At 53.2% G+C, this 12,353-nt stretch overlaps 1 protein-coding gene across 4 annotated transcripts in view; it reads left to right on the plus strand.

Moving 5' to 3' along the window:
• Window positions 1-12,353, plus strand: part of RHOBTB2 (Rho related BTB domain containing 2) — a 33,580-nt gene that overhangs the window by 14,388 nt on the left and 6,839 nt on the right. For all 4 annotated transcript variants that reach the window (XM_065518986.1, XM_065518988.1, XM_065518987.1 and 1 more), the window contains 6 exons: window positions 3,106-3,307; window positions 4,093-4,196; window positions 4,680-4,865; window positions 5,447-6,465; window positions 6,711-6,829; window positions 9,570-9,720. In XM_065518986.1, coding sequence (XP_065375058.1) covers window positions 3,106-3,307; window positions 4,093-4,196; window positions 4,680-4,865; window positions 5,447-6,465; window positions 6,711-6,829; window positions 9,570-9,720 — 1,781 coding nt within the window. The remainder of the gene's footprint in view (window positions 1-3,105; window positions 3,308-4,092; window positions 4,197-4,679; window positions 4,866-5,446; window positions 6,466-6,710; window positions 6,830-9,569; window positions 9,721-12,353) is intronic.

Here is a 12,353-nt window from a genome sequence, read left to right on the forward strand (position 1 = left end):
AGTCATGGAAGAAGAGAGAGCCGGAGGGAGAGGGGAAGTTGAGAAGCTCACTGAGTGGGCTGTATCACCATACATCAGCCATGATACAACATCAGCAACATCCTAGGGCAAAAATTGTATTACTCTTGGCACGCTCTCTCCAGGATAGGATCCTCATTTAAGACAGGCCTGATTAGACTAAGAGTTTTCCCAGCTGAATTGGGCCGGTCTGTATCTTAAAGAGAGATATAATTACACATATAGATATGCAATCTAGCATTATATAATACCACATTACATAAGAAGACAAACACCTCCTTTCAGCCCAGCCTCTCTTGGCACAAATTAACCACGGTTCAGGAGACTCTTCCAGTACCTTCATACCCATTTCCCAGAGTGGGAGACTGATATCCAGAAAAGTGAAGTGACTTGCCCCTTCCTAGATAGGACGGTGAACTTTGCCAGTCAGGCAGTTGGGACAGGGTAGACAGGGTGAGATGATACAAATGGAGAGGCAGCTGAAGGACAAGCTGGGGATGGCTGAAGGGGCTGGGGAATGGAGGGAAGGGGTGGCGCAGCTTGGGAAGCAACTCAGCAGGTCTGGTGTCTAAACTCATGGCACAGTATTTGTCAATTTCCACTTGTTGATTGGCTGACCCCTGCTTAACCCTAGAGGTGACATAGCACAAGGGGGGCACCAGTGTTTTCATCACAAAGTAGCTGAACTTGGCCCAGCACTGCTCTCCTGGTGTCTTGGCATTATTCTCATTGTCAAAGTGCTCCTGGATTTGAGAACTGACACCCCTCCATTATGCCTCCTCATTCTCCCGCTTCGGTCTACAGACCTATATGCTGCGAGAATCAAAACTTGAGAAAGAAGTTTTTTTGGCCCTTGGGTTTTAATCTTTATGCTCCAGCTGCACATATTTTATATTTGGGATTGTATCTGTTTTGGTATTCACTTGACAAAACAGAAACCACAGCCCAGGTGCCACCTCCTGGTGCCAGCACATCCCTCAACTTGAGACCAGGAACTGTGAAAGTGGGGTTCCCGGTCCTCAGCTCAGGAGAGAGAATTGGGAGGAGGAAGCCTGTGTTTAGAATAACAGTTCTCTGGGCCAGGTGTGGTGGCTCACGCCTGTAATCCCAGCACTTTGGGAGGCCAAGGCAGGCAGATCACTTATGGTCAGGAGTTCGAGACCAGCCTGGCCAACATAGTGAAACCCCATATCTACTAAAAATACAGAATTAGCCAGCATAGTGGCACACACCTGTAATCCCAGCTACTTGGGAAGCTGAGGCAGGAGAATCACTTGAACCCAGGAGGCGGAGGCTGCAGTGAGCCGAGATCGTGCCATTGCACTCCAGCCTGGGTGTCAAGAGCAAAACTCAGTCTCAAAACAAAAGCAAAAACAAAAGCAGTTCTCTGCTGAGGGAGGGTGAGGAGAGAGAGGGGATGATACAGTTTCCCTGGAGACCGTGAGGGCACTGCATGGAGACCTTGTTGAAGGGTCCAGATCCTGTAACATTCCAAAAAGGAGGAGGAGGTTGTCTCATTGAGAAGTCCTTGCTGCACTTTTTGCTTAGGTTGCTGAGATGCATCCACTCGCGCGAATCCCAGTTGCTATCGTTACTTGGATATTTCGGTCTGCATCCCTGCATGCTGGCATCCAGTTACAGCCCGGCAGGAATGGAGCCTCCCTGTTGCTGCTGGTGGCCTGGCTCTGGGATGGATGGCTCAGCAGCCAGGGTGCCTGGGCAGCTTCCAGGACTCAGCTCAGCCTTCCTTGGCCTAGGAGGGATGCCTCCGGGCACTAAAGCCCCCCCAGACAACTTTCATACACACAGGGAATGTGAGTGGGGCGGGCAGATGATGCTGGCGAAACCAAGCTTCCTAGTAACGCCGGCCCTGCCCCTGCTCCCTAATCCCAGGAGGGTGGATGCCGAGGCCAGGGCCTCCTGGCGACAGATTTTTAAACACGAACATGACATTTGACTACAGAAGTGCTTTCTGTTTGTTCATTCAAGCCATCCCTCTCTGGGGGTGGAGAAGCCACTTCCTCTCTGCTCAACATCGAAGGCAACTGAAGCAAGAATTTGCCCAGAAATGTAGGCTCAAGTTTCTGATCCTTGCTTCCTGGCAACCCCATCACCCATGGAGCCAGTTTAGTGAATATCACCCAGGAGTGCCAACTGCCTGGGATCGTCAGCCTGAGAATCGTCCTCCCTAGGAATGGGAAGGGTAGAAGAGGGTGGAGGTGGATCTCACTCTCTCTGAGGCTGGGGGCAGGGTGCCGGGAGGACAGCCCCACATCGGGGAAGTAGAGGCCCATTGGCCACTGACAGTACCATCACAGGCCTGTGGTTCCCCTCACCCCCATCTCAAAGCTGGACCCGTAGCTGAGCATGACACATGGGCAACAGGACAGACCCGTAGTAGAGAAAGGGAGGCCCCTGGGCTGGTCAGGCGCATCCAGGAACCTCCCCATCCCAGAGAGGCTGGGAGGAATTGCATCTCCATAAAGGGGGCTGGGGTCTGGGGTTGAAGGATGCACTTAGGCAGGCTAGGACTTGGAAATCCACCACCACCAGAGAGGGCGAGGCAAAGAGTGGAGGCCGGGAGAGCCACTGCCCAGTTCTGACAAGTCCATTAAATTTTAAAGTGCTCTGCCCCCAGGCATGCTGGGAAGGGGTGGGGACCTGGCCGACTCTGCTTCTCTCAGCTGTTTGTTGTTCTGCTGCCACTGCCCTGCTGGGGAAGGAAAAGGAGAGCAGATGAGGAGTGAGCTGCCCTCTCTGGAGAGGGGACAGGGCAGGGCCTCGGCAGGCCCCACTGGTGATCTCGTGCAGGTCTCCTCCATCCAGACGCACAGCTGGAGGATGGCGGGAGCAGGAAGGGGACGGGTGGCCCATCTGGTGGCACTGCTCCTCTCAGCCTGAATGGGCTTCTGGCCTCTTGGACCCTCGCAGAGCTCTTGCTCAGAACATTGCCTGCTCCTCCTTCCTCCTGTCAGCTCCGGGGCTTGCAGAGGGGCAGCCTGACTGAGGAGAGCTGCGGGTGCTGGCCCTGGCCCATGGCGAGCTGGCATGCCATGCCGTCCTGACTGCCTCCCTCCTCTCCCTCAGGTCCCGTTTAATGGATTCTGACATGGATTATGAAAGGCCAAACGTAGAGACCATCAAGTGCGTTGTGGTGGGGGACAACGCCGTGGGCAAGACTAGGCTCATCTGTGCCCGTGCTTGCAATGCCACCCTCACCCAGTACCAGCTGCTGGCCACGCATGTGCCCACAGTGTGGGCCATCGACCAATATCGTGTGTGCCAGGAGGTAAGGCTGCAGGGCTACCTGGCTGGGGATCCAAGCCATGAGTCTGGGCTTGGGGGCTTCCTGAGGCACAACTTGGTGTCTCCAGAGCTCACAGGAGCCCTGCAGGGGTGGGACAGGGTGGGGTAGGGGCAGCTGAAGAGGAAGGAGCCCCTGGAGAGAGGTTTGAGCCAAGCCTGCCCCAGGGGAGCGTCTCTGGCTGGTTGTGTTTTCAGGGACTGAACTGGTGCCTGGGACTCCAGCTTTGTGTGGGGTACTGCATTGTATGTAGTCACAGCCCTAAGTAATGGGGAGCACTGGGGGACTGGGGCTTGGAAGAGATACAAGCTGAGAGGAGCAAAGAAGCTGGCAGCTGATAGCGAAAGACCAGAGACTCACAAACATGCCGTTTGCAGGGAAAATGAGGAACAAGGGTCAGCTCCCGAAGAGGCCCCTTCCACACCCATAGCCATCCCTTAGGGTCTCTTCCATCTGCTTAGGGTCCCTTCCACCCCCTTAGGGTCTCTTCCACCCCCTTAGGGTCTCTTCTACCCTCTTAGTGTCTCTTCCATCTGCTTAGGGTCTCTTCCACTCCTGGTCGGCTTGGAGGCCACCCTTGTCATTGATTCTATATAGATTTCATGTGGATGAAAGTTGTGCAGGATGCACAGTGGGTAATGCCAGCCCTGTCCCTCCCTCCCCGGTGCTGTCTGGAGCCTCCAGGTGTCAGCCGGCACCTATCCTGAGCTGGCACACGGAGGGCCCCAAAACTGCTGCCTTCGAGTCCCACTCTTCCTCCCCTGTCCCAGGTGCTGGAACGCTCCCGAGACGTGGTAGATGATGTCAGCGTCTCTCTGCGCCTCTGGGACACCTTTGGAGACCACCACAAAGACCGTCGCTTTGCTTATGGGAGGTAGGGAAGGCCTCTGGCCGCCTGCAGAGAACCAACGGGGTGGGTTTTTTCCTGCTTTTCCCAGGAACCAAGCACCTCTGTGAAATTTCAGCTGGCAAGAAGGAGTGGAGAAAACAGCTCTGGCAGAGCCTCGTGGGGGCTGGGGCAGCCTGGGGCAGGGAAGGGAGCCTGGGCCCGGGATCAGGAAGCCTGGATTGACTTCCAGCTCTGTGCCTAGTGGCTCTGAGATGATGTTTCTCAGTTGTGAAGTGGTAAAAATGGCCATTTCTAACTCACAAGATAGCTGTAAGGCCAAAACAAGTCTTGAGCTCTAAAATGCCACATCAATTGGAGGTATTGTTATTCTATGTTTTGTGTAAGAACACGTGAGCAGATACCTAAACCAGGTGTGGGAGTGTATGGGGCTGGGGTGGGGCAGATGTTCCAGGACCAGGTCAGCTACTGCTTGCTTCTCTGCTCGTAACCTTACTCTCCCACCCGCAGATCGGACGTGGTGGTTCTGTGCTTCTCCATTGCCAACCCCAATTCCCTCCACCATGTCAAGACCATGTGGTACCCAGAAATCAAGCACTTCTGCCCCCGAGCACCTGTCATCTTGGTGGGCTGCCAGTTGGACCTGCGCTACGCTGACCTGGAGGCTGTCAACAGGGCTAGGCGACCCTTGGCTAGGTAGGAGGTGCTGGTACCAACGAGACAAACAGGGATGGATACCTCACCATGGCTCCCTGCTCAGCCCCGGGGGAATTCCACTGAGCCTCATGTCTCTCCCTCCATTTGGAGCAAGCTTGCATCGGGAGTCAACAAGCATGCTCATTCATTCATTCATTCGTATACCTGTCGCACACCTCTGGTGTGGGCAGTGCTGTGTAAAACACCATGAAGAAAGACAAAGAGGAAGAGGTGATATTTGCATGAAAAAGTCCTATAATTTTGCTGAGGGATCCACTAAATATGTGAGCATGTTAAATATCCCTGTGAAGCATTGCCTGCTAATTGCCAGAGAGGCAGTGCTGTCACGGCTTTGCACTGGAGCGGTCACTGGGGCCTGGCATAGTAGGGAAAGCTTTCTGGAAGAAGGAGGGCTTGGGGTGGACCTTGAAGGAGCTTGATGGGATTTGGCCAGACAGAGCAGGGCAGGAGTGGGTGGGGACTGGCACCCAGACCCTGAGCAGAGTCCCTCCAGCCTGTGGAAGAACAGGCAGCTCCCTCCACCACCAACACAAGCTTGGTTTCCTTCTTGAACCCACCAGGCCCATCAAACCTAACGAAATCCTGCCCCCAGAGAAGGGTCGGGAGGTGGCCAAGGAGCTGGGCATCCCCTACTATGAGACTAGCGTGGTGGCCCAGTTCGGCATCAAGGACGTCTTTGACAACGCCATCCGAGCTGCACTCATCTCCCGCCGCCACCTGCAGTTCTGGAAGTCCCACCTCCGCAACGTGCAGCGGCCTTTGCTGCAGGCACCCTTCCTACCCCCCAAGCCACCGCCCCCCATCATCGTGGTGCCCGAGCCCCCCTCCAGCAGCGAGGAGTGCCCCGCCCACCTCCTGGAGGACCCGCTCTGCGCGGACGTCATCCTGGTGCTGCAGGAGCGGGTGCGCATCTTTGCCCACAAGATCTACCTCTCCACCTCTTCCTCCAAGTTCTATGACCTGTTCCTCATGGACCTGAGTGAGGGGGAGCTGGGGGGCCCCTCGGGGCCAGGGGGCGCCTGCCCAGAGGACCACCAGGGCCACCCTGATCAACACCACCACCATCACCACCACCACCATGGGCGAGACTTCCTGCTCCGAGCAGCCAGCTTTGACGTATGCGAGAGCGTGGATGAGGCTGGGGGCTCTGGTCCTGCTGGCCTCCGTGCTTCCACCAGCGACGGGATCTTACGGGGCAACGGAACAGGGTACCTGCCGGGCAGGGGTCGTGTGCTCTCTTCCTGGAGCCGAGCTTTTGTGAGCATCCAGGAAGAGATGGCAGAAGATCCTCTCACCTACAAATCCCGGCTGATGGTGGTGGTGAAGATGGACAATTCCATCCAGCCGGGGCCCTTCCGGGCGGTCCTCAAGTACCTGTACACGGGGGAGCTGGACGAGAACGAGCGTGACCTCATGCACATTGCCCACATTGCTGAGCTGCTCGAGGTCTTTGATCTCCGCATGATGGTGGCCAATATTCTCAACAATGAGGCCTTCATGAACCAGGAGATCACCAAGGCCTTCCATGTCCGTCGGACCAACCGGGTTAAGGAGTGTTTGGCAAAAGGCACCTTCTCAGGTATGAAACATGCTTGGAAGGCGAGGGGTTCTGCATTGGTGCTATTAGCATTGCCTGTCGGTCTTAGCTCCTGGTGTCCTGGAGCTGCGGCTGCCATGCTCTTGAAGCCTGGTTTTCCCCAGCTGGGAGCGGGGTTGTTACATGCCCCAAATCTTCTGGGTTCAGGAGGCGGCTCCGTGGCTCCCCTTGGGGCTCGTTCTCCCACCTTCTTTCATCGGTCCTCCTGTGATGCTTCTTCTGGACAGATGTGACCTTCATCCTGGATGATGGCACCATCAGCGCCCACAAGCCCCTGTTGATTTCCAGCTGTGACTGGATGGCTGCCATGTTCGGGGGGCCATTTGTGGAGAGCTCCACCCGGGAGGTAAGGCTGAGGACACAAAGCGGGGAAGGAGGGAGTGAGACATTGGCACCCTTTACATCTGAGGCACTGCCATTCAGGGTACTTTCTTCATCACTGACTTTGTGCTAACCACAGGGTGATGGGCCCAAGAGAGGTTTATGAGGTGGTTCCTGGAGCTAAGGATTATGCAATACACCAGGAGAGGGAATTACACTAACACCTCAACGTGAGAGTTTAGAAAGCACTTTCAGTTCATCATCTCATTGAATTCACACGCAACTTACACATGTGCCACTCCTACCGTATACTTAGGAAAGGGAGCCCCTGAGAAGTTAAGTGACTTGTATGAAGTTGGAAGTAGAGTTAGGACTTGAACTCAGGACTTCCATTCCTTGGCTCTTTACGTTGTACCTTACTGCCTCCCTGACCCACCTGAAACAATTGGATCCATCACTGTTTTAAAAGGTAGGTTTTTTTATTATTGAGGTGTAGAGAGGCCCACAGATTGCGAGATGGCTGTCATTGATAAGACAACTTGTTACAGATCCCAAGAAGACGGGGCATGCCACACCACCATGGCTGGGGGTCACATGGGGAAGCTCTGGGGTCAATCAGGAGGCAGAGGGTTTCCATGGGAGGGAATGGGCGAGGCAGGTTGAGCAGGTTTAGGATTAGCTGGTTTGAATAATGTTAGCAGGCTCTGGGGCCTGGGGACTGTCTCTAGTTGTCTGTCACCTGGCTCTAGGGAGATTCGGGCAGGGGAATAGTGGCCTGGAGTGTGAGAGCCCATAGGGGAGGTGGTGGACTGTGGGCTCTGGATTGGTTGGTTTGCATATGAAAGGCATGCTTGCAGGCAACTCCTTCACTATCTCTAGGACCTGGCCAGCCCTGGGGAAGGCAGTCCCTACAGGGCCAGCAAGGCTTTAGTTGTCAAAGCATCAAAATTCAGAAAATAGGCCTAGGTGGTGGCTCACACCTGTAATCCCAGCACTTTGAGGGGCTGAGGTGGGAGGATTGCCTGAGCCCAGGAGTTTGAGACCTGCTTGGGAAACACAGATACCATCTCCACAAAAAAAAAAAAAAAAAAGAGAGAGAGAAAGAAAAGAAGGGAGGGAGGGAGGGAGGAAGGAAGGGAAGGAAAAGCATACTTAGCAGAACCACCTGCCCCTCTAATCAGTGCCCCTCCAGCTCTCATGATGCCACCACTTTCTCATGCACCTAGACTGGAAACTTAGGGTTAGAAGAAGCGTATCAATGTGTCCTTAGAAATATTCTCTTAGGGCCGGGCGCGGTGGCTCAAGCCTGTAATCCCAGCACTTTGGGAGGCCGAGACGGGCGGATCACGAGGTCAGGAGATCAAGACCATCCTGGCTAACACCGTGAAACCCCGTATCTACTAAAAATACAAAAAACTAGCCGGGCGAGGTGGCGGGCGCCTGTAGTCCCAGCTACTCCGGAGGCTGAGGCAGGAGAATGGCGTAAACCCGGGAGGCGGAGCTTGCAGTGAGCTGAGATCCGGCTACTGCACTCCAGCCCAGGCTACAGAGCAAGACTCCGTCTCAAAAAAAAAAAAAAAAAAAAAAAAGAAATATTCTCTTAGGTTTGGTCTCTTTTCCATTCCAAGCAGAGTAGCCTGGGCAGTAGCCCTTGGTGTGCTCTGAACTCCTGGACCTCAGTTGCCCATCACTGAGTGTTGAACCTTGTACTTAACGAGGTTCTACTTCTTGCAGGCGCGTGGAGTTCTGAACATCCACACAGTTTTCCCTGCTGCTCTGTAACTGCTTCTGAGCGCAGGGACTGGGTCTTTTTCCTTCTGCCAAAAACCCTGTCAGCACCAGTCTCTTAGGAAGTGCTCACCAAATGCTTGAATGAAAAACAGAACCAAGCACGAGGCTGCATCACATCCTGTGATGTGGAATGTGCATTTTCTAAGATTTCTGGGAAGGAATTACTTAAGGAAGGCTAAGTGGAAGCGTTGGGAGTTGGTCTCTGAAGTGGGAGTAGGATTTGGATATACAAAATGTGAGACTAGGAGCTCTCACGGGCCCCAGGGGCCTGCCAGCCCCAGGCACTTCTCGGTACTATAGACGCCAGCTTTAAAGCTCTAGCCAGTTCCCAGCACAGCCTGGAGGGCCTGATGAGAAAGCAGTTTGTGTTGCAGCGCTGCTCTCAAGAGATCCTGGAGGCCCAAAGCAGCAGCTTTGCGCAGACAGAAAGAAGTCAGCTGCCATGGGCCTTACTTATTTTGTATCCCACTTCTGTTCCCTACAGGGATGGGAGGGGCTGGGGTGTAGGTTGAGGTGACCAGAAGGCCTCCTTCAAGCATCCCGCGATCAAGAGCGGCTTCCAGAGGGTGCCAGTGAGTAGTATCCAGGTCCCTTTGGAAGAATTTAGAAGCTGGACGCCATGGCTTGTGCCTATAGTCCCAGTCACTGAGGAGGCTGAAGCTGGAGGAATGCTTAAGACCAGGAGTTCAAGACCAGCCTGGATGGCATAACAAGACCCTGTTGCTAAAAATAAACACATAAATGATAGTAGAGTCCTGTACTCTGGTGCTGTAAGCAAACTGGGGCTCGGCACAGGTTGTCGCTCTAGGGGCCAGGTGTTGGGGTGGTCTTAGCAGATACACACGCAGCACAGGGAAGGCCGCCTGTCTCAGGGAGCCCGGGTATGAGGCCAGAGCTCTTCGGTTTCTCAGGGCTGAGTTCCTCTTCTCCTAAGCAGGACCTCACTGCTATCCGCTCACTACTTCCTGCCCCAGGTGGTGTTTCCCTACACAAGCAAGAGCTGCATGCGGGCCGTGCTGGAATACCTCTACACGGGCATGTTCACCTCCAGCCCCGACCTGGATGACATGAAGCTCATCATCCTAGCCAACCGTCTCTGCCTGCCACACCTGGTTGCCCTCACAGGTAACTAAGCGGCGCGCTTGGGGACCTCCCCGCGGGAGAGGCCAGGGAAACCCCAAGGTGCGATGTTCTCCTCTTACCTCTCTCTTCCTGGGGGACAAGCCGATGTCCAAGGGACTAAGCATACATGAAACGGAATCTGTTGACGGGTACAGAGTTCTGGATGAGGACATAGAGTGAAGAAGGGTGTGTGCGGGGCCTGTTTGATGGGGTCACCTGAGAGGCTCTCTCCAAAGGCGATTTCAGCCCAACAAAATGGAACATAAGGCTGGGCACAGTGGCCCATGCCTGTAATCCCAGCGCTTTGGGAGGCCAAGGCGGGTGGATCACTTGAGGCCAGGAGTTCAAGACCAGCCTAGCCAACATGGTGAAACCCCGTCTCTACTAAAAATATAAAAATTAGCCATGTTTGGTCGTGGGCACCTGTAATCCCAGCTACTTGGGAGGCTGAGGCAGGAGAATTACTTGAACGTGGGAGGTGGAGGTTGCAGTGAGCCGAATTTGCGCCACTGCACTCCAGCCTGGGCGACAGAGCGAAACTGCATCTCAAAAACAAACAAAAAGTGGACCATGACAGTGCTTTATGGTCTTTGCTTGACTTCACTTGGACAAGCTTAAGAAGTCAAAAAAGAATAGAACACAATTCCCACATTTCTATCCTGTGGTTCTCCTCCTCCTTCCTTTCCTTTTATTTTCCTTCTTCTTCTTTTGCCTTTTTGCTTCTTCCCCTAACTTTGACATCACCTTCTCTTCCTCCTTCCAAAAACAGCGCACAAACATCCCTGCTGCTCCTTAGTCCCTGCACGGATTGTGCGAGCTGGAGCTCAGCTTTTAGTGTGGACCAATCCCAGGGGCTCTCTGAGGTGGAGCAAGAACTGAGTCATGGGGGAAAGCCGGCAGCAGGCAGTCAGGGTCCAAGGAGCCAGGGAAGAGAAGTGGTACTCATGGGGTGAAGGGAGCCTGGGGCCAGAGACCCAGGCAGGCAGACAGCTCTTGTTCATGTTGGAGTTGGCATTTGAATTGGTGGTGGTGGTGGCATGGGTACCAGTGCTGGTGTTGATGCCGAGGTTAATATTCTTGCATAGGTTGGGGGGCAGAGAGCAGATCCTCACATACTGAGTTAAGGTTCAGGGAAGGACCCAGTGTCAGAGCTGCTGGGATCCAGGCAGATGATCAAGATCGGGGTTCAGATAGGAGGGAAAACAGCAATCCTGTAAGGAAAAATGAATGATGAGGTGGGGCTGGGTTATGGAAAGAAGGCAGAAATCGTTGATCAGAACCAGAATATTAAGAGCAGAGGCTGCAGAGGGAATCCAGGGGCCCCAGAAGGGGATAAAGGGGACTTTGGGGCAGATAGTAAGAGGCTTCTGAAGATCCCAGCTACAACGGTGTATCTTTTTCTGCTCTCCATGAAACAATGGTGTGATCTTCCCAGAGCACATAAAACTTCAAATTCCTAGATGGAATAATTCCACTTTTAAAAGACTGTCTCCAGAGAAATGACCCAAAGGGGAAAAACTCATAAAGTTATTTCTAGAGGTTCATTTCGTCATGGCAGGCAATTGAAGCAAGTCAGAGAAAAACCGTTGGTTAAGCACACACGGGCAGTTTTCACGCGGTGGTCATTAAAAATGTGAAACTGGACTGCTGCATGGAAAGGCTTATTGAAAATAATGTTAAGTAACTTTTCTTGAAATTATCGATACACACTAGGGAACATATACAAAAATGTTTATATCTGCCTTATTAAGGATCAGTAGAAGATGCCAAGTTTGATATAATTGGCGATGGTTTAAGTTTTGTGAGATATGCTTCCTGTGAGGCCATTAATTCCAGCTGAAAACTTTTATTCAGTAGAACACAAATACATAAAAGCACATTAAACATATGTTCAGGTTACTGAATTATTGTTGTTATTTTTTTTTTAGAGACAGGATCTTGCTCTGTCACCTAGACTGGAGTGCAGCGGCCTGATCATAGTTCACTGCAGCCTCAAATTCCTGGGCTCAAGCGATCTTCCCAACTCAGCTTCCCAAGTGGCTTGGACTATGGGCCTGCCTCATCACACCCAGCTAATTTTTAAATTTATTTTTATTTTTTATTTTTGACAGTCTCACTCTGTCGCCCAGGCTGGAGTGCATTGGTGTGATCCTGGCTCACTGCACCCCCTGCCTCCTGGGTTCAAGCGATTCTCCTGCCTCAGCCTCCTGAGTAGCTGGGACTACAGGCGCACGCCACCACACCCAGCTCATTTTTGTAATTTGAGATGGGGTTTTGCCATGTTGGCCAGGCTGGTCTTGAACTCCTGACCTCAAGTGATCCACCCGCCTTAGCCTCCCAAAGTGCTGGGATTACAGGCGTGAACCATGGCACCCGGCCTAATTTTTATATTTTTTGCAGAGATGAGGTCTCGCTGTGTTGCCTGAACTGGTCTTAAACTCTAGCCTCAAGTGATCCTCCCATCTCAGCTTCCCAAAGTGCTGTGATTGCAGGCGTGGGCCACCAAGCCTGGCCTAGTTTAATGAATTATTATAAAGCAAAATGCCTTTCTAATCATGACCTATGTCAGGAACTAGAATCTTGCCGGCCACCAGAAGTCCTCTGCCTCTCCCTCCTCTCTCACAGACCCCTCTCTC

Source organism: Macaca fascicularis, chromosome 8 (assembly GCF_037993035.2).
Source record: "Macaca fascicularis isolate 582-1 chromosome 8, T2T-MFA8v1.1".
Lineage (NCBI taxonomy): Eukaryota > Metazoa > Chordata > Mammalia > Primates > Cercopithecidae > Macaca > Macaca fascicularis.